Below are 21,364 nucleotides of genomic sequence, written 5' to 3'. Positions count from 1 at the left end.
CACCTTGGAGACATGGTGGCAGCAAGTGGCACAAGGGACCATCCAGGGAACTGAGACAACCCTCCGCAGCCAGGGTGCCCAGGAAGCCCCCTCCCAAAGAGAACGGCCACTTTCCAGGGAGGAGGAAGCCCCTGCAGAGGTTGGCCCCTCTCTGTGCTGTGCAGCCCGAAGCCTGCCCTGAAGTGTTACCTGTGGAAGAGGCAGGGCTGCTTCCCGAACATCACCACCACGTTGCTGCCCGCGTTCAGGTTGGTGCCCGTGATGGTCACCTGCGTGCCCCCGGACATGGGCCCCCGGCTGGGCTTCAGGTCTGAGAGAGTCAGCGTCTGTGTAGGAAAGGATCTGGCCTGAGGCGCAACCAGGATGGGCCAGGCCCGCGGGCCACCTTCTGGAATCCTTACTAATGGTGACCTCCCAGAGAGCCGGCCGGTTTCCTTAGGCTTGTGTGGCTCGGCAATGTTTGGTCCCTGGGAACTTGTATCTCTATATTAGTAATAGTAGCAATAATAATAGCTGCTATGTACTGAGTTTTTAAGTGGCAGGACTTATATCTTCATATATATAAATAATTTAATATATATTAAATATATATATAAATAATGGGACTGCCCAATCAATGCTACAAGGTAGGTATTATTATCCATCTTACAGACGAGATTCAGAGATGTCAGGCAAAGTTTCCAAGGCCACACAGCAGAAAAGTGAGTGGCACAACTGAGACCAGACTCCAGAGCTCTGGTTGTCCGGCCCCTCTCCAGTCTCCAGTCTCATTTGCTTTTGGAAGGTGATCTGCCCCTTCCACAGGCCTCTCAGAGAGCTGCCAAAAGCTCCCAGGGCCAGACCAGCGTGCTGTGAGGGCCGCAGAGAAATCCAGGGGGAGATGCAAAGAAGGGTCAGAGGGTTGAGTGAGGAGTCACATTGGGGATGGGGTGGGAGGAGGCTGGGAATTGAGGATTTGGAGTTGCAGTGTGTTCTTTCATTAGCATTTTAATGGAAAAAAACTTTCTTCACTCCCAAGTGAGAAGTCTGTATCTGCATTTAAATGAAGATTTCTCTTGGCGCCCCCCCACCCCCCTCAAAGAATTCTGCACGGAAAGTTGAACTCACTCAGCTACTTGGAGTGGGAAGGCAGCCTCCCCACGGAGAGGCCTGGATCCATAACACTGGAGAAGAGAAGCCTGAAGCCTGTGGTCCGGCATGGGTGTGCCCCAATCCGGGCGCAGGGCGCATGCGCAGGGACACACGCCGACCGCTGGGCCGGGTGTCCGCCCACGACGCTGCCCACCGGTCCATGCAGATCCCGGACCTGCCATCCCCGCAGTACCCACCAAGCTGAGGGATACCTTATTCTGGCTCTGCTCCTGGCTCTACCAGAGACCCCAACAAGGGTGAGGTGAGGTGGGCAAAGAGCCTTCCTTTCTCAGCTCTGTCTGCATCACCACGCTGTGTGGCTCAGGACAAGTCACTTCACCTTTTTGATCACAAAAATCAGCGAGCTGGGTCAAAACGTGGCTATCTCAAAGGCGCCTGACTGTTTCCTGGTGCTGTAACTCGGTGTCACCTCCTACAAGGGGTGTCTTTGCCCCAACTGTCTGTAAAGGGAGAACTTTCAATCCTGGGTCCTGCTGACCTCCCCAGAGAGAAGGGAAAGGAGGGAGAGAGAGAGGGAGAGAGGGAGAGAGAGAGGGAGAGAGAAAGAGAGAGAGGGAGAGGGAGGGTGGGAGGGAGAGAGAGAGAGAGAGAGAGAGAGACACCAAGCCAGTGCCCAGTTTCTAGCCAGGGAAGGTGGTGGTGGTCGTGGTGGTGGTGGGATGGATGTTCCCAGAGAGACAATCAAACCCGGGGAAATTAAGAAAGACGACATGAGGGGCAACGTGAAAGGAGAACAGGCTCCCTGGTGTGTGTGTGGGGGTCTTAGGGGCTAGAAGCAATAGTAACCCTTGCTGGCTTTGCCCTGATACTCCTGTCAGCCCAGGCTGGGGTGGGGGCGGGAGGGGTTGTTCTGGGGGCTGAGGGAGGACAATACGGAGACATGTTTTAAAATTGTGAGAAACTATTAATTATTCGAGACATGCTTCATAAGTATTTCACAGTGGGTTTGCACGGGAAAACAAATCCCCCCTTGTTTGCCACTTCTTCTCTTGGCTCCCTGGATGGAGGTAGAGGGAAGGAAAAGTACTATCTCCAAGGAGATCTCTAGGGACAGAACCGGTGACAAGGCCAAGATGCATCACAGAGACTGGCCTGATTTGTGGAGGGAAACTGAGGGAGACCCGAACTGTGTCCCCAAGCTCACCCCTGGGAAGGAGCTCCCCAGCACACTCCCGAGCCTGAGGCATCCCTGAAAAGGGGTTCCCCAGCATGCCCCAAATCTCAGAGGAGCCCTGGGAAGGGGCTCCCCAACTAAATCCAGAGTCCAGAGGACATAGGGGCTTCTGTGGGGCCCAAATTGTTCAACCTGCGAGGTGCCTAGCAAAGCCCGACGGCAATGAGGGCTCCGAGTGCTGGGGAGCGTGAGAAAGGGCCGTGCTGTCTCTTCAACCTCCCTGCTGCGTCATGGGGACCCCTGCCCTTCATTTCTACTCTGAAGCCCTAGGAGAGCCTCAACCACTGGGCCTTCAAATGCAAATTGGGGTCTGGAGAGGAGACTGGGGTCCCCACCACCAATCCTCCTCCCTGAAATTCTTCCCCTGTGGACACCCAGCTCCAGGACAGTTCTTCAGAGAGGCCCCTCAAACAGAAAAGCGACACTAGCCTTTGAGTCCCAGGGACCCATTAGACCAATGCAGTTTTGCCTTGTGGCAACAACTCTCCTGTGTCCTGACCTGCCTTTCTGCCCCCACCTTCCTTCCTCCCCGTCCACCTCCTTCTCTCTTCCTCCCTTCTGCTCCCACCTTTGGTGCATTTCCATGGCACACCTTATCCCAGGAACAGCCTCACACTAGTCAGGATGCAGACAGGAAGCCATAACCTGCCTTGTATAGATCCTGCCTCTCCATCGGCTCCTTCCATGAAGCCCCGCCTCAATACCCTCCATCCACCCCCGAACCGCCCTGGGTAGAAACAATCATGCAGGCGAGACTGACCTCCCTGAAACCAGAAGGGGCTTTGGATTATCTACCACGTAGACGTTGTAAGGATTAAGCCCAAGAGCAGATACCAGCAGGCACGTGGTAGCTACTCCATCAATGCTGCTACTCCTAGGCCCGTGGTCCTCCACCTGGGCTGCAGGTGGAATCTCCTGAGGGGCTCTGTGTCCCACCTGCAGGCTGTGATTTAGCTCAGGAGGGCTACAGAGCATTTTGCTGAAAGACCCTCACGGTAGCCCGAGGTGTGAAATGGTTTAGAACTGCTGAAGCACCATGGGGCTGGCAAAGAAATCAGCAACCTGAGTCTCATCTCCAAAGACTGACTGATGTGACAGAGGGGAGGGCCCCAGGAGGCAACACCGAGAGCCAGTGTGGGAAGATGCAGAGGGTCCCGGGTGAGCAGGACCGGGCCAGCCTGGGAGAAGGCTGAGGAGTGGGGCAGGGGCAGGGCCTGAGAGAATGGGAGGACATGGTTTAGGGCAATGTGGGGAGGGAGACAGGGCAGGGAGGGGGCCAGGCTGAAGTGAGAGGGTTGGACAGCCCGAGGAACTCAGAGCACAGCTAGAGGCAGTGGGTGCCCTGGGCCCTTCTTGGGGGATTTAAGGAAGTCATGGTGGAAAGTGACACTCCAGGACACGGTGACGAAGTGGAATTAGGGGAAGCTGAGCCACAGTCTGCCACGCGTGGGGCTGGGTGACAGGCCACTGACAGACATGGGTAGGTGAGTGGGGGATGCATTGTTTCTGGGAGCTGACAGCCTGGGAGGGACAGGGGGGGTGATGGCAGGACATCCAGAGGCAGTAAGTAGCCTTTGAGCGAGGCACAGAGGTGAGAGGCCTGGCCGCAGGCACAGCAGAGACAGCGAAGGCCCAGAGGAAACATCTGCTTAATGCCGTAGCGGCTGTTCCCCGGACCATTCGCTTTGTCCCTGCCAAGCGTCCACAGGATAAAAACTGTTCCAGGCAGTTGGCTGGCCATGGAAATCCAGGGCTTGCTTTGGCCGTGCAGCAGGGGCCTGCCTTCGCCACCGCCACCAGGCAATTTCAGAGCCAGATTTCAAGGCCAGTTTCGGCATGCCCTCCCACACCTGTCAGATACCTGGTGAGTGTTGTCTCTCTCTCTGTCTCAATCTCTCTCTCCCTCTCATTGTCTCTGCTCTGCTGGAATAACAACGTGTGTATGTGTGTGTGTGTGTGTGTATATTATAAATACATGTATATATTGTCTAAATATATACACACTTATCACTCATTGTCTCCAGGTATATAATATTGGGATTAACTTGGAAATTCCCTCAATCTTTTCAGAGGATGGTGGGGGTACAAATCCTACACAAATAGGTAAAACTACGCATCCATCAGATCCATTACGTATACGTGTTCTTCTGCATGGGTTCCTGTGTGTGTGCAGTGACCGACAACTGTGTGTGTAAGTCAGTTGGTTGTCAAAGAGCAGAGGGAAGGGGTGGGGGAGGCACAAAGAGCCGGGCCCAGGCCAGGAGGGGCGTCTGGCCCCCAGGTCGGCGGTCCCCACTTTTCTGTCTGCATGCGAGTCCTGCATCTTATCTCTCCTAGACCGTTCGTCTCCTGAGGGAGGGGCGGGGGCTGATTGGTCTGATTCATCACGGTGACACCCACAAGCCAGGACCATCAAATTATATTATAAAATTCAATCAATTCAGCAAGTCTTTATCAAACAATCTACTGAGCGATATTGTGCAAGGTGATAAATGGTTGTCCACTGAATGGAGAAAGGAGAAAGAGGAGGACGGCAGATGAAAGAAAAGGAAGGAGGGAAGGAAGGAAGGAAAGAAGGAAGGAAGAAGGATGAAAACTGAGCTCCCCGTGACATATTTCAGGGCATTTGACGCTCAGGCATAACATCCATCACTCAGGTTTCCAACTTCCCAAAGCCGCTCAGCATCATGAGGAAATTCTACCATCACTGCTGTCGTTAACCTGAGAAGTTAAGTGGCTGGTGAAGCAGTTTGGAGAATTACGCAGGGTGCATGGCAGGGGATGGGCTCATGTCTCCAGACTCCCTGCCATCACAAGGCTCAGAGGATGCGAAAGCCACTGCCCCATAGAAGCCCTCACCCTGGACAGCCAGGAGTGGGCCAGGCAGCCTTTGCAGCCCCAGGGAGCGTCCAGGCTGGAGGGAATTGGGGGGTTGGGTGAGGTCTGCAGAGCGGCCCTGGGATGGGGAGGGAGAGGCAGGGAAAGTGGTGTTGGGGTGGGAGCGGGAACAGTGCAGGTAGAGGAAGGTGGAGTGGGTGCAGGTGAGCTGTGGGATACTGAGGTGGGTTCAGGACATCATGGGATGACGGTGAGTGGAGAAGTGGGAGAAGTGAGGGTGATGGGATGGAAACGCTGGGGTGCCAGGGGGTAGGGGAAACGGCGGGCCACGGCACCGCAGCCCGGGTGGCAAGCACAGAAATCATAAAGGAAACGATTCTAGAAGTAACAAACCTATTTTACGTCATTTTCACCACATACCAAGGATAATACTATTATAATCACCATCCCTGTTTTAGAAACTGAAGCACAGAACGGTTCAGCAGCTTGCCCAGGTCCACTCAGTAAGTGGCAAACCAGGGCTCAAACCCCTGGAGTCCTGATGCACAGCCCACACTGTCCCCTTCTACGCCACACTGCCACTCAGACAGAAGGGGGCCCCAGGCCTGGGAGCCAAAGCCACTTCCCTGGAACCACACCCCAGGCACAGCACAGCCTGGATTTGAACCCAGGTCTTCTAGACTTCCAAGGCTGTGCTCTCACGTGCTGTAGGACAGGCCCCCCGTGACCTGGCCCTGGGTCTCGAGGGGCCAGCAGTCGTGGTAATAAGGTCTCTGACCTGCACTTGGCACGGCCACTGGGGGCTGGGACTCACCATGAAGTAATAGAGCTGTGAGGACCGGGCCATGAACTCAGGCCGACACACGGCCACGCAGATCTCCACGAAGCCGGCGTGCTGGCTGGGCTTGGCCTCCCCCATCTCACACACGATCCTGCGGGGAGGAGAAGACAGACCCCACAGGTCACAGGAGGGTCACAGGACTCCCAGCGGTACCCCAGGGCCCCACTCTCTGCAGGAGGAGCTCAGGGAGGGGCGGGCAAGGAGGAGGGGAGACACCCCAAATTCTTCCTTGCAGGGGCTCCTCCCTGGTTCTCAGGAAAGGAGCAACGTGGCTCACAGGGGTCTCCTTGGAGGCCTAGGAGAGGGTCCCTGCTTCTACCTGACCCCCAGTCCCTAACCATGAATTATTCACGCCATTGTGAATTATAGTGCAGGTGGTGCTTCAGCCAAACAGCTTCGGGAACAGAGCTGATGGCCCAGAGAGGTCAAGTGACTTACCCAAGGGCCCACAGCAAGTCAGATGGAGTCTTGGAGCAGACTTAAGGTTTTCAGGTCCTAGCCAAGGAGCTCTTAGCTCCCAATGCATAGACTTCCTCATGCTTTCTGCTCCCAGCCCCAGTTGGGGGCCTGGTGAGCAAGGACACAGTCTCGCTGCGGAGGGGAGGGGTGGGTCGTGGAGGAGAGTTACCCATTTTCCCTTTTTATACATTTTTATTGTTTTAATTACAAAATCTGTTCATACCCTTTGAAAACAAGACAGTACAGAAGTGTGACAATGAAAAAGTTAAGTGTCCCTTTCTTCACTCCTAACCTCTCTGAAAAATTTGTTATATATATCTTTGCAGACCTTTTCCTAAACCTATGCAACTATATATAATATGTATATAAATACAATATATATTTATAAAATATATAAATATAATCTCCATTTTACACATGAAGAAACTGAGGCACAGAAAAATTAGGCAACTTGCCCCAATACATATATCTGCACACACCCACCTGTATGTATATATATTTGTTTGATATTGTGCACACACATAAACATAAGTGTGATATAAACACACACACACTTATATACAAACATACATATATAAAGAAACATATAATAAAAGTGAAACATAACTACCCACTCTCCTGAACCCCTCTCTTTTTGCTCACCAGTGTGGCATTGGGTTTCCTTCACGTCACTGGACACACAACTCTGCTTTTTTCTTTCACAGCTTCATAGCGTTTCATGCTACGACTTCACTATCTTTTATTTAACCAACTTCCTACTGATGTACGTTTAACTCATCCTGATTTTTCTCCTACTCCAAATAATCCTGCGAAACAAACCAACTTATACATACACCCGTAAGCATTGTATGTTTATCAGAATACATTTCTGAGGAGGGAACGTGCTGGGTCATTGTTTGTGTATTTAATGTTTAATAAATAGAGCAAAATAATGGTCCAAAGCGGCGGTACCCATTTTCACTTCTCTCAACGGTAACTGAGCGAGATTACTTCACTCTTTTGCCAACACTAGATATTACCAATCGTTTGAAAGATTTTCCAATATAATAAGAAAAAAATTTTATTTTAATTAAAATTTTTATTTCCCTGATTACTAGTGAGAGTGCACATATTTTCATGTGTGTGTGTGTGTGTTTTTAAATCTTATGTTGCCTTTCCTTTCACTTGTCTGAAACCCTCTCTTTATTTTTCTACTGGATTGTCCTTTTGTAGAAGCTGCCGAATTAGGAATATTAACTTTTGTCTGTAATAAATATTGTATTATTTTATCCTAGTTGGTCACCTGTTTCAACTTTATGTCTTTTGCCAACGTAAAATTTAAAAGTATCTGTATAGTTCAATTGCTCATTCTTTTATTTTATGGTTTCTGGGTTCTATCTTTCTCTTAGAACTTCTAGGTGAGAGTCAAGCAAAAATATATACCTTGCTTTTCTGTCCAGATAACATAATTAATACATATTCAGTGTAAAAAAAAAATAGAGAATACATTAAAGCACTTGCCATGTTAGTGTAAAAAAAAAAAACAAAAAAAAGGAAAGTACGTAGAAGAACCTCTCCCCCAATTCATCACCCAGAAATATCCATTGTCAACATTTTTGCGTACATGTTTCCAACCTGCCTCTTCATTCATAAAATTAATTAGAAGCTCCGTATTCTGCTTGTAACCTGTGTTCTTACTTAATATACCTTGAGTATATTCTGGGTCATGATTCTTCTATAATATCAAATTTAATGGCTGTGTAGTTTACTGTCCTGTGCATATAAAATAACTTATTGAATTGATTTAATTCCCTATTTTCAAATATGCAAATTGCCTCTAAATTTTTACTATTATAAATAAAGCTGAAATAAGCGTTCTTGCCACCCCCCTCCAAAAAACAAATTGTACATTCTGGTTATGCAGGGAAAGTTCTAGAAGTATTATGGCCAGGCTAAAGACTTTCGACCCACATTTCAAAACTGCAATCCAGAAAGATAGTCCCAATTTACTCTCCCAACATGAATGTATGAATGTGACGTTTTAAAATTGTTCCCTACTGTTTTAATTTGCATTTCACTGGTTACTACTGATGCTAACCATTTTTATATGACTTTTAGTTCTTTGTGTATCTTATGAATTGTTCATTCATGCTCTTTGCTCATTTTTTGATATTTGCCTTTTATTTATAAAACTTCTTTATATGGTAAGAAAAAGCATCTCTTAACTGTAACAGGGTATATAACCATAAACCTAGTCTATTATTCATATTTTTATTCTGCTCACAATGAGTTTTGACACGCAAGTTTTTAAGTTTTATTACGCAAATCTTCTAATCTTTTCCTTTATAATTTTTTCCCTTTTGCAGTTATAGAGCACCTTCCTTTACTTGAAATCAGATAAACCCTCACCTGTATTACCTTCTAATCCATTCATAGTTTCATTTTTTTACACTTAACTTTTTCATCTGTCTGGAATTTATTTGGTTTATAATGTGAAATAAGGATCAGATGCTATATTTTTTTTCAGGGAGTTAACCAGCACCACTTACTGAATGAGCTTTCCTTTCCTTGCTGATTTGAAATGTCAATTTTATCACATACTAAATGTTTATAGATCAGGATTCTTTTTTCTGGGTGTTCAACATTACACCACATATCTAAATAGCGCCACAGTATTTCAATCATGTGGCTTTATAATAATATTGTTTATATCTGGCTATGCAGGTCCCAAGTAGGATATTTCACATTTCCCGAGAACATAATATATTGGTGGCAATCTGGTTTGGTTTTGTTTTGGGAAGGGCACAGAAAGTTGAGGGAGACACAAAAACCTTTGGGTCAATAAGCAACGATAGGCCAGGGAGGTGAACCCTACCAAGGTTGGAAACTTCAATCAACTGAGCTACTCTGAGCACCTTGGGAAAACCAGGAGGAATTGAATATAGCAGTACTGATGGTTCCAGAATCACTAAATCCAGGCAAAAGCCAGGAAGCAGAAATGTAAACTGCACTGACCTACCTAAAGAAGGCCTTTCGAAAGAGTCGATAACTTATGCACACAGGACAAGTAGCAAGATTTCATTCCGGGAGGGGCAGCAAAGATGGTATAGAATATAGATTCTACTGTGCTGGTAGACATTTCCTGGTTGTGTGTGCTGGGCTGGAAAACTGTGTTTACTTATTTACAAGGCGATACATGACTCACAAACCTCCTCCACCAGGTGGGTTAGAGGTTCGGGTCACTCGCTGAGTGACCCTCTCAGTGGACCAGCAGATTTTGCAAAGAGAAAAACAATCCAAGTGAAGGCGGCATTTCATTTTCAGTCCCCACAGAGAGTAGCGCAGGATCAGCTTTTTTTATAACTCGGGGAGGGCATGTGTGGGGAGTTCGGGTCAGCAGAGGGAGCTGGGTGTAACGAATTGAATGCACATTTCTCTTGCAGATTTTAATTTTGCTTTGTCTTACTTCTTCTCACCCTCACAGCCCAAGGAGGGAACAGTCACTTTTCTCTCCTCTCCCAGCCTTTCCCCCTTTCTGTACTTCCCCCAATATGGCAGCTGGCTCGTGTAGGCACTGGGGAGTTGTGGGAGTCCCCTCCCCACCCCTTAGAATGTTCAGGATCTTCTCCTTTTACCCCCATAAGCTTCCAGACTGTTTGTTGTTGGCTTGTCTTCCCTCCCCTCCTATATTTCTCTGCGTCTCAGGTCACCTCCACTTACTGTTCCGCAGGGATGTAGCCGTCCACCAAAGGGCTGCACTCCACGCCGGCCACCTTGACGTGGGAGGCGATGTCCCGGAACTCCAGGCCCAGGTTCTCTCCTCGGATGGTGACCTTGGTTCCCCCTTCTCGGGGGCCTGTCACTGGGATTATCTGGAGGGAGGAAGCATTGCGATTTGGCAGGCACCAAGATAGAACCATCACCCACTTGCGAATGAGGTGGTGGGGCAAGGAAATCCTGCTGGCTCGTCCCCATCTCCACCCGGTTCCCTGAGTTGGGTCCAAGTTCACCAGTGCACCCAGGTCTGGGACCGGCCAGGGGCAGGAGCTTCGGTGAGAGCGGTCTAAGTTTGTGTGTGATTTTAGGAGCAGTGTTCAAAGACCCTCTCTCACCTTCCTGTTTCATAGAAGAGGAACTGGAAGGGGATCCACAGTGTTACCGGGGAATTCGTGGAAAATCATGATTAAATTCGTCTGGCATTTGCTTGTGTTGCTTCTATTCTCAAGGAAAAGGAAGAACCTCCCCCGCACCGCCCCCTATAAACTATAAACCCACAGCCCTCCACACCACGGGGATCCACCCATCTTTTTAAGACCCTTTTCAAATGTCACTTCCCATAGTCTCTCTCCTCTCCCTCCCCTCCTGTCCCTCCCCTCCCCTCCCTCCCTCCCTTTCTAACCCCCCCAAGCCCACCCCTGCAACTGAAATTTCAGGCCCCCTTCTTTGTGCTCCTTTCGTGGTAACGTTTGTGTGGAATTCCCATCCTTCCATCTCCCACCCACTTCCTCTTCAGATCTGGAGTCTCTGAGACCAGGAACAGTGTCTCACTTCTCTTTGTGGACTTTTCAGTGACAGCACCATACTTGCTTCGAGTTGAAATTGTACTGCAAACCCCAACTATGCAAGCATCTTCCTGGAGTTCGAAGAGCATTTGTCACAACCCCGTGACCTTCCCTGTTTGGCTTGGTTTCTAAGGGAGATGGGTCTCATTTAGACTTCACCCTCCTGGCCGGCCTTCCCTCCAGAGATGGCACCGGTGGTGTTAAAACCCATGGTTGGAATGGTGAGGTCCAACAACCGAGGGCCTGCTTGGAGGGAAGGGCTCCGTCCAGGTCACGCGATCTAATGGTGACATTCCACAGGAGTGACCTTGGTGGCAGAAACATGCTGTGCCAACCTCTCCTGGCATCTGATAGACAGAAAAGGGCACGTTTCCCATTCCTGGGGCCTCTGAACACAGGACGTGGACCTTGGCTAATGTCAATGCGATCCCAATTGAAGGAGCCCAGACAGACCACCTCTTACCATTTCCTACTCTCTCCACCCCCAAAGGTCACAACTGGGGGTTCCATACTGGGGGGGCAGTGACAGAAATGAGGCTGGGGTGCCCCTGAGTGGCAGCTTTGCCAGGAGGAGGCTGTTCACCTACAAAAGTCGAGGTACTTCCTTCTTATACATGCAGGTGTGCATGTTTGTGCGTGTGCACATGAGTGTGAGGGTTTGCATACACGTGTTCCCACTGCACGGGAAACAAAGGTTCTTTGGAGACACAGACCCACTGCTGTGTGAGGGAGGGGGGCAGATACAGGGAGGTCGGAAGGGGGCGTCCATGTTCTTCCAGCCAGTCCCCCAAATGTCTGTCCAGCCAGTCCCTCAAAGTACCACTGGCAGCTGGTAGCAGGCGCTGCCTGCTGTTCCAGCCCTGACTCGTCATCCTGAAGAAGGAGATTTATCTCTGGCCCAGTCCTCCGTTCCCTGGGTTCCCTGGGGGGGAGGAGGGGGGAGGGCAATGCCAATAAGGAGCCAGCCAGTAGCCCCCGTCACAGGGAGATTTGTTTAATTTGCCATTGCCTCCCTGCCATTTTCTTGGTCTTAGGCCAAAAAGAAAGCAAGTCCCACTATTTTCGCCAGGCGCACGGTTAGCAGTCATGCATGCCAGCATGGTTGCTTGTTAGGGTCTCTGGGGGGGGTAGGGGAGGGCTGGCTGGAAAGGAGGGGGGCACAGCCCAGGTGTGGGACCAGGGGCAGGGGGGAGAGGGGCACCCACTTGCCTCCCCTTCCCAGATAATTCTGCTGGTTAAATGCATAAGTGTTTCCCCCCAGTGTGAGAATCACTGTTGAGATTCCTGCCCATGCAGCAGACTGAAGTAGGGGCTGAGGGAAGCTGCCAGCATCTGGAGAGCCAGGAATGGGGGTGGGGGCGAACGAGCCTAAGTAGGGGTCACACCTAGAGGGCCACCCATGAAGGGTCACTGCTGGAGGAGGCTGTTCAGTCCCAAAAGCCAACCTTCCTGCTTTTCCGTGTCCCTGGTGTGTGTGCACAAAGGGAAGACACCCACCAACGTCCCGTGCACCCCTGTGGTGAGCGCGAACATATGGGTGTCTTGCCTTTGTGGTAGGAGAAGGTAAACCCAGGAATCAAGAGACCTGGGGCTCAGGATCCCTTTGATTCAAACTTGCTTAGAAGAAATAAGCATCACTGAGCACTGGTCTTTTTATCTGGGAAAGAGTGATAATAATCGTAGCTTTGGCAAGCTTTGTGGGTTGAGTTATGTCTCCCCCAAAATCCGTATGTTGAAGCCCTAACCCTCATCCCCCCAGATTGTGACGTTATTTGGAGACAGGGTCTGTACAGAGGCCATCAAATTAAAGTGAGGTCATTAGGCCGAGTCGTAATCCAATATGACTGGTGTCCTCATAAAAAGGGTAAATTGGAACAGAGGCACGCCTAGAAGAAAGCTGGGTGAAGACACAGGCAGAAGACAGCCTGTAGAAGCCAACGAGAGAGGCCTGAGCAGACGCTTCCGTTACAGCCCTCAGGAGGAACCAACCCTGCCAACATCTTGATTTCGAATTTCCAGCCTCCGAAATGGACAGACAATATATTTCTGTGGTTTAGGCCACCCGGCCTGTGGTCCTTTGCTGTGGCAGCCCCGGGAAACCATAAGGCAGGGATGTTGTGAGGATGAATGGAGTAAGGGACATGGAGAGAGCTTGCAGGCAATGAAGCACCACACACATAGTCCGCCTGTGATTGGACTGCCAGTGCTAGATTAGCAGGTACACGTGCGTTTGTGGGACTTCGCAGAGCTGGATACCCAGTCCACCCTCACTGGGTACGAAGGCAGAGACCGAGCTTCCTTCTTCCTCCTCTTTTGTCCACTCTCTTCAGCTTTGTTATTAAGTCAGCATCCACTGTGGCCACGAGGCACTGAGCACCTACTGTGTGCTAAGCCCTGTGCTAGGAGCACAGACATGAAGCAGACATGAGGTAGGTCCCTTTGTTGACACATGGGTACCCCTTCCTTATTTTACAGGGAAGGAAGGGACTCCAGCGGTGGTGGGAGGGGGGACCTTAGGAGGTCTTTCTGCCAAGAGTGTGGCGTGGGCAGGTGGGGACACAGGTGACCTAAATGAAGCCAGGGGCAGCGGTTCCCTTGGCTTAGACATGTGCCGCAATGATTTTAACAATGTTGATGACGAAGGAGGGGGAGGAGAATGAGAGATCCTCCTGGGCTGGGCACGGATTCTCTCCTATAATCCTTATAACTGTCTTGTGAGATAGATGCATAGACCCACTGCACAGGTGAGCAAGCTGAGGCCTGGAGATAATGATGAATTAGCCCTGGGCTACCCAGCAGTTAGCTGACAGAGCTGGGCCTCAAACCCCGTTCTCTATCACCCACATTGCTGCATGTTTAGCTCTGCCCTGCCCCTCAGCAGTATTTACGCCACTGCCTGTGTCCCCTGGGTATCCTGAACTGTGCTCCAAATCCATTTCTGCATCTTACAGCTTAACGCTTGCTTTGGGTGAGTCCTGAGGCCTCTTCATTTCGACCTCCTCCACCTCCCCAGGGCTGCGCCCTTCACCCCCTCGCAGCCTCTGTCATGGGCCCCACTGCTTGGTGAGGCGGCCACGGATGGAGCATCACGGCTTTGTTCCCGAAACTCTTAGAGACAAAGGGAGAGGGGCAAGGACTTAGGGTCCTTTCTCACACAGCTCATGCAGGTATTCCAACAGGAGGGTCGAGCTGCTGTCTGCTTTTGACCTCCCTTGCTAAGGAACGGGCCTCTGAGCCGAGCCTGCAGTTTCTGGGGAAGCTGAGGTGCCCCAGCCAGCTGGGTACTGAATGCATCCGGCGATCCCAGGGGACCCACCCCATGCTGGACCCCCTGGACTGGGGCCTACCTCCGTGATGCGGGGGTTGGTGCACTTGCTGTTGGCGCCCGCCAGCTCCAGCCACTGGCTCTCGTGGACGGGGCAGTGCTGCCGCAGCGTGCACTGGCCTTGGCCCTGGCACCAGCCACACTCGAAGTCTGGGTCCGCCTTGAGGCACAGGCCGCAGCTCTCCCGCATGGCTCCGCACTTGTAGAGGTGAACTGTGGGCAGAGGGCCAGGGGCGCTTTGGGGTGGGGTGGGGGCTGGGGGGGGCCTGGGATGGCGGGGGCTGGGAGGGGTGTGAGGGCTGGGAGGGGCGGGGCCTGGGAGGGGAGGGAGTGGGGGGGGGAGAAGCTAGGGGTGGTGGTGGAAGGGGGAGCTGGGAGGGAAGGGGAGTGTGGACAGGAGTGCAGCCCCAGCCTCTGGCGATGGGACACAACTAGGAAGTCAGTCTCGCTCCAGAATCAGCATCCTCCCTCAGCCAGCCCTGCTCATCCCGCTCCACCCCCACAGGCCCCCTGCCCACACGGAGCCCACCTCGCCCAACAAGTCAGAGCAGGAGGGATGGTGGAGAGGCTGTGGAGGGCGGGCTTGGGGCCAGAGGGACAGAGACAACCAGTAGGTGGGGGACAGAATGGCACCTCCACCTGCCCCGCCCTCCCCACCAGCACCACCGGGACCACCTTCCACACCTTTATTCTGGGCTGGGTTGTCAATGTTGAAGTGGCCGTTCCACACGACCGTCAGCTCCACGGGCAGGTTGTTGATCTCCATCCCTTCGTAGGAATACTGCAGCCAGGGGGGGAGGAAGAAGAAAGCTGGGTCACTGAGATTTCAGGAGGGGCTGGACGTGCAGCCTGAGGCCCAGGAGTACACCGGGCTAGACTGGCCATGACTGGGCATGTGTGTGCGGGGGGTGGGCACACGTGTACATGCACGCACATGTGTGGGTGAGCAGCGAGCGGAAGCACTTACCCGGGGACTGAAAGCGCGTCAGGAAGCTAAGGTGGGGGTGGGTGCAGGCCTGCTGGGTGGGACACCCATAAACGCAGGTCGATGGACAAGCTCTGAGCAAGTGACTCATCCTCCTTTCACGGGGCCTGGTCATCAGCTGGGCTTTCCCCAGGAAGTTTGACTGAGTCCCAGCTTGGGACTGTGGGGCTAAGAGGCAGGGACAGGGTGCAGGAAAGGGTGCTGCCAGGGATGCAGGGCAGACAGGCAGTCCCCACGGAGACGTGGCAGCCCCCATCTGCCTTCCCACAGCACACACTTCCCAATTCCCAAAGGACGTAGGCGACGGGAACTCTGAGGCTGCCCTGGGCAGCATTTCCGATCCCTACCGGGTGATGTTCTCATTATCCCACCAGACTCTGCCACCCCAGGGGGTGACACGAGGAATGGAACTGAGACAGACAGGTTTACTGTAGAGGCGAGAGGGGCTGAGGGCTGGCAATCGTTTGGAAGGGTCTAGTCTAGACGTGGTTTGAAGTGGTATTTGCAGAGCCGATAGGCTCTTTGACCCCAGGGTGAAAGTTTGGAGGGGCTGGGCCGTGGGGGTGTTGATGGTCATTAGGGCAGGCAGCTGATGCCGCAGGAGGAAGCCACAGAACCTCGGGAACGCACAGGCTGGGGAGGGTCTCAGGGTCTGTCACCAGAGACTGTCTCTGTATCCCATTTGGAGAGGTTTCTAAAGGAGAGGTTATCACCCCAGATTCCTGAGTTCCAGACTGTGCCCCAGCGTGAATATGTCACGATGTCCTCATGTAGCCACAGAAGTAGGATGTGAGTTTAGCTTTCTTCAGGCTCCACCCTGGTGCTCCGAGACTCTCCACCAGCTCCCTGGCCGGCACGCTCAGGCCGGGAGCCACGTCCAGTGTGTTCTCCTCGATGGCGGTGTTTGCCCTGCCCCTTCCACACTCATAGCTTCTCCCTATGACTGATGCCACTTGGGCCAGGGCCAGGGTCTGGGCTCCAGCCATAGAACAGAGCAAAGCTCCCCAGCCCTGCGGACACAACAGTGGGGAGTTTTTCTGATCTGAGCACAACTCAGCTGGTGACTCATAAGCTCTTTGCTACATAGCTCGGTCATCAATTTCCCAGAGATTAAGTTTTTGTGTCTGGGTCAGGCCGGGTCCTTCCAAGTCATCCTGAGTTTTCTCACCAAACCTCTTCTCCTCTAGACCGGTGGTTCTCATGGGCCACCTTCATCAGCATCAGCTAGGGGGCCTGCTAAATGCAGATTCCCGCACCCCCCTCCCCCAGACCAGCAGCACTGGAGTCTAAGGAACTGGGGAGTATTCCAGGCAAACAACTTTAGTGTTCTTGCTGCTGACCAAAGTTCAACATCATTGCTCCCTGCATTCTGCTACAAGCAGGGAGACACTGGATGGCCCAGTGGAGGGGTATGTGGGGGAGGGAGGGCGGGAGGGAGAAGGGGAGGGAGGGAAGGAGGGAAAGAGACAGGCAGACAGACAGACACAGAGAAAACTCTTTTCCAGACCTCCCTTCCCATTTCCTCCTCTAGCCAAGCTGCACTTCCCATCCTTTCCATTTCCCTCCTCCCTGGCCCCAGTTAGAGAAATGCAGTGAGGGTGGCCCAGGCTGCCAGCTAGAGGGCTCTGGGCAGTGCTGCTTGTTCCAGGCTCAGTGAGGCAGCCCTGGCCTCCTGCCACTCAGCCCTGGGTCTGGCCAGGACCCAAAGAGGAAGGAAGTAGCAGGTCGTGATCAGGGGCATGTGGACCAAAGATCAATAGACCCTCAGGCTCCTCTCAGGAAGGACCCGAAATCCCCCAGAGAGCAAGGCAAGAAATTTGCCTGTGTATGTGCGTGTGTGTGCACAAAGGTGTTTGTACACGTGCTGACTTGAGGTCAGGGCACGTATCTGCATTCCGAGTTCACACATGCGTGTATGCACACACAGTGTCACCACGTGGTTCCGCAGTGCCCAGCTCTGTGAATGTGGGCAAATGGTCTGAGTGCCAGTGTCCCCATTTGTAAAGCGGGAATTACAAACAGTGCGTTGTTGTGAGGTTTCGAGACAACCACCCAGTACTCTGAAGTACACGCAGGGCCTGTCACGTAGAATGAGCACTCCGATATTATTGTGTATTTTAATCTATGTGTATACACTTAGGGGGGCTAAGCAAAATATATTTGTATCCTCCGTGTTTATGTTTATGCGGAATAATAATAGCAGCCATCTAGTGAGTATTCATGTGCCAGACACTTGGCACATATGGAGGTGTATGCATATGAGAATGCTTGAGTGTTCAGATGTGTGTGACTGTGTATGTGTGTGTGTGTGTGCACATTTTCTTTTTGAAGAAAATTGAAAATAAAAAAAGACTTTAAGGATCAAGTATGCCGGGTATTCCTTTCTCTCTCTCCCCCATTCCCGGGGTTTTGATGATGAAATATTATAGAAATCACTAACCCCGGCTGCTCCCCTCTGCTCTCTCAATCTCTAGCGGTGTCACTCTCCTTCCTGGACACACTCTCTCCCCCAGGACCTGCATCCCAAAGGGAGGGGGGAGGGCAGACAGCTGGGAGCACCACTGGCTCCCATCCCCCACGACTCCCCACCTTGGCACCACTTGGCATTTATATGGCTCTGTAATCAGCGGGCAGTTCATCTGCACGGACACCCAGGGCTGAGAGAAGATTGTTTCAGGCTCCCAGAGGCCAGGAGGGTAAGTTTCTCAATCGAGTATGCCATACCATGGCCCTGCTAGTGGGTGATGTTGACTATGACCTTGGGAAAGCAGGAACCTCATTTTCTCTTCCTTCTGAAGCAAAAGAGAAGACCTCTGTGTACTTTGGACATCCTTTCCTCCAGCCATTCACTGTCCCAAGCTCTGAGATATTTTGCTGGAAAGCTCACCCATTCCCGCGAACAAATCTGAACCCCATAAGAAAAGCCTATGTGTGTCCATCTCCAGGACTCCAGAGCGCTCAGCAGACCCGTTCCCAGCTGTGTTCCAGTACAGCAGGAAGGGGGAGAAGGGACCTCTCCACCTGTGTCCCCATCCCTGCTTTGCGTGTGGTAAACTGGGGCACCAAGAGAAAACTTGAGGCCAGTGTGGGTGGTGGAAGCTGGGCCAGAGCCCTGGGGCCTCGGCCAGCACCACAGCCAGCTGGCTGCCCTCCGCGGCCCACTTACTTGGTGACTGAGAGGCGGATACCAGGCACTATTATTAATAGCACTTGACATTTCTCTAGAACTTGGGTCTAAAGGAGGCCAAGAATACCCGCAGTTGTTTCCCCTCCAACTGCTGCTGCAAGCTACTCTGTTCTCTTCCCACAGGCCCCCTGAGGGCGGCAGTGATTGGCCCAGGGCCTGTACCCAAAAAGTGGGCTAGAAGTGACCTGCTTCTCTGTTAGATCCTTCTCCCTTCCTGCCCCCATTGCAGAGACCTCACTTAGGAAATGAAACAACAGTAGCTCTTCTTCCACAATCCGTCTGAGGCAGATCAGACTCTGCTCCCAGGTGTTACACCAAGGCTGTGGTATAACATACTCACTTGCTAATTTTTGCTCACCCTTTAATTAGAGGATGGGATGAGCCTAGCGCTACTTTTGCCTGTCCCATTGATGCTGACCAGGGGCCCAGCACCAGGTACCCTGTGGGGTACCACACATGAGGAAATCTGGCCTCACCTGCCCGGACCTCACTTGTCAGGGCTGCTGAGCTCCCGTTTACACCCTTGTTTCCAGGAGGCTCTGATTTTGCTCCCATATTTAGGGAGTTCCCTGGGACCCCTAATGGGCTCGTTCATTGAGTCAGACCTCAGCTCAGTAAAAGCTGAGGACGTCTGAACCCAATCGGCTTCCAATTCTGGAAGGGCGTAGAAAAGCAGTGGTTCCCGAGTCTCGTGGAAGCTCATGTGAGTCCCGCAGGCACAGGGGTTTACAGGTTGTCATCTGGGGTACCGTCGTCTATTTAACCGAGTCAGTGGAAGCACGGGGCCCAGTCTTGTGGCGTCTAGGGAACTGAGGCCTCATCGTCACACACCACAGACTGTCCTCTGTCCTCCCTCCTGATACCTCAGGGCCCTGGATCCCTGGGGTAGCTTCTCTGAGGAACCGAGCGTTTCCTCTATGGTCTGAAACCCCCAGCGCCTTCTGCTGAGTTAAACGTGCGGCTCAGGCTCTGTCTTCCCACAGGGAGTTGCTTATTTGGGTGAGAACCACTTGAGCCAAACCCTTGGGGCTGGTCTGCTTGGCCTCAGCATTTAGAGGAAACAGGAGATACTTACTATCCCTTTTGCTTGCAAGCTTAATCTAGAGCACTGCAGACACCTCGAAACAGCCTGCCTGCCAGGGGAGCTGTGGGCACGCATCTGGGGTTTCAGAAGTTGGGAGATCAATTGTCAGTTCAGTCCTTGGAATGCTGAGCAACCCTTGGCAAGCATGTGGGCCTCTCTGAGCTCCCCAAGACCCCTAAACTACTTCCTGTAGGAAGAGTGCACAGCTCCCAGGAAAGTCTTTATCTGGGACCCTCCTGGTCCTATGTCACATCCCAATATAGTCACCACATATAAGTACCCAGAAACAACGAGACGGATGAATGGGAGGCAGTGTGACACAGGAGCAGACCCCCACTCCAGGCCTGGCCCTGCCACTCACTAGCTGTGTGACCTTACGCACGTCACTTACCCTCTGGGCAGGGGCAGGTACCCCAAGGCACACGAAGCTGCAGCCCCTTCGAAGGGCTACCTGCATATCTGCTTTTGTATTTACTAAATTCTTAAAGAGGCTCGCCCAAATTCTATAATGCTCAGCCCCACAAACCTAGATGAACCCCTGCTTCTCGGCCTCCAGTTCTTTCGTACATTGAAGGAGAAGGTGAAGGACTCTTACAGCTTGAAAATGGTACAAGGCTCTAAGTATAACGTTTGTCTCTGAGCATCTGGGAGCACAGACATAGCCCAGAGAGAGAGTGAGAGCAGCACGCAGAGCAGTGACGGAAGGCCCCAGGCAGGCCAGAGGTGATGCACCGAGACGGTTCCCTGGGCACCTAGGAATCCGGTGACAGCCCGAGCAGGGACCTAATGTGAATTTTCTAAACACAGGGCAGGGTTCGTGCTGATCTGAGCATGGCACTTGTGCTGCCGGCTCCCTTTGCAGGTGCGTGGTCTGTCTCAGAAGCCCCCTGTGCTGGGAACAGCCTCTGTGTAGGTGTGAAGGCAGTGGGGGGCCTGTGGGCTCCCCAGCTTAGCTCTGGTAGGAAGGCGGGCCCAGGGCCGCCAGGGCTTTTCTCCGGAAGGAGGATGGATGTGCCCAGTAAAGACACCTGCCCATGAACAGTACTCAGCAGCCCCATGGCTGGTCCCAAAGCCCCTCTCCCCACAGCCCTTGTCATGGCCAGAGGACCCTCGGAGCCCAGCCCGCACCTGCTGGGGTGGCGTAAGGGGCTGGGCTGGGACAGCAGGGCGGAGCGAGCAGGTAGGCAGGGAGCTGAGCCGTTTTGTGGGTGTGTGGGGAAGTCGTGCAGAGCTGAGCGGATTCGGCTCTAGACAAGAAGAAGGAGGGGTGCAGGAGGGGTGGAGGCGCCTGCAGGCGTGGGGCGGGGCACTCACGGAGGTGTTCTGGCACTGCACGCTGGAGCTGTTGAAGCGCAGGGCGGGCACCCTCTGCTCGCTGCCCTGGATGCGGAGAATGCATTCGTACCCGCGCTGCCCAGACTGTGGCTGGGGCAGGTTCTTGGCCTTGAGGGTGATGGGCTTGATCACCTCCACCGGCACCAGGAGCTTGTCCACGCGCAGCAGCTGGGGGCAGTCCTGGGGACAGAGAGCTGGCTCAGACTGGGGAGCAGGAAGCAGAGACGTGGGAGCCTTTCCAGACATCACCCGGATGTTCGCCCGACTCCCCCCTCCCACGGAGACACCCAGGGCCCAGACACCTGACGGAGGGAATGGGACTGAGAAATGCCCCGTCCCAGGGTCACAGTCTTCAGGCCACTTCTCACTGAAGCCATCCCTTGACCTCCTCAGGTTGCATTTTTTTTTTTTATTAGTTCCAGGTGTACAAAACAATGTAATAG

At 52.6% G+C, this 21,364-nt stretch overlaps 1 protein-coding gene across 3 annotated transcripts in view; it reads right to left on the bottom strand.

The window, feature by feature from the left end:
• Nucleotides 1–21,364, bottom strand: part of PLXNA4 (plexin A4) — a 415,500-nt gene that overhangs the window by 57,675 nt on the left and 336,461 nt on the right. For all 3 annotated transcript variants that reach the window (XM_033098740.1, XM_033098742.1, XM_033098741.1), the window contains exons 10-15: nt 20,901–21,101; nt 15,015–15,111; nt 14,353–14,543; nt 10,164–10,315; nt 5,979–6,096; nt 190–326 (exon numbers count right to left, since the gene is read on the bottom strand). In XM_033098740.1, coding sequence (XP_032954631.1) covers nt 190–326; nt 5,979–6,096; nt 10,164–10,315; nt 14,353–14,543; nt 15,015–15,111; nt 20,901–21,101 — 896 coding nt within the window. The remainder of the gene's footprint in view (nt 1–189; nt 327–5,978; nt 6,097–10,163; nt 10,316–14,352; nt 14,544–15,014; nt 15,112–20,900; nt 21,102–21,364) is intronic.

This window comes from Rhinolophus ferrumequinum, chromosome 26, assembly GCF_004115265.2.
Source record: "Rhinolophus ferrumequinum isolate MPI-CBG mRhiFer1 chromosome 26, mRhiFer1_v1.p, whole genome shotgun sequence".
Taxonomy (NCBI): domain Eukaryota; kingdom Metazoa; phylum Chordata; class Mammalia; order Chiroptera; family Rhinolophidae; genus Rhinolophus; species Rhinolophus ferrumequinum.
This window is presented reverse-complemented; position numbering and strand designations above follow the sequence as displayed.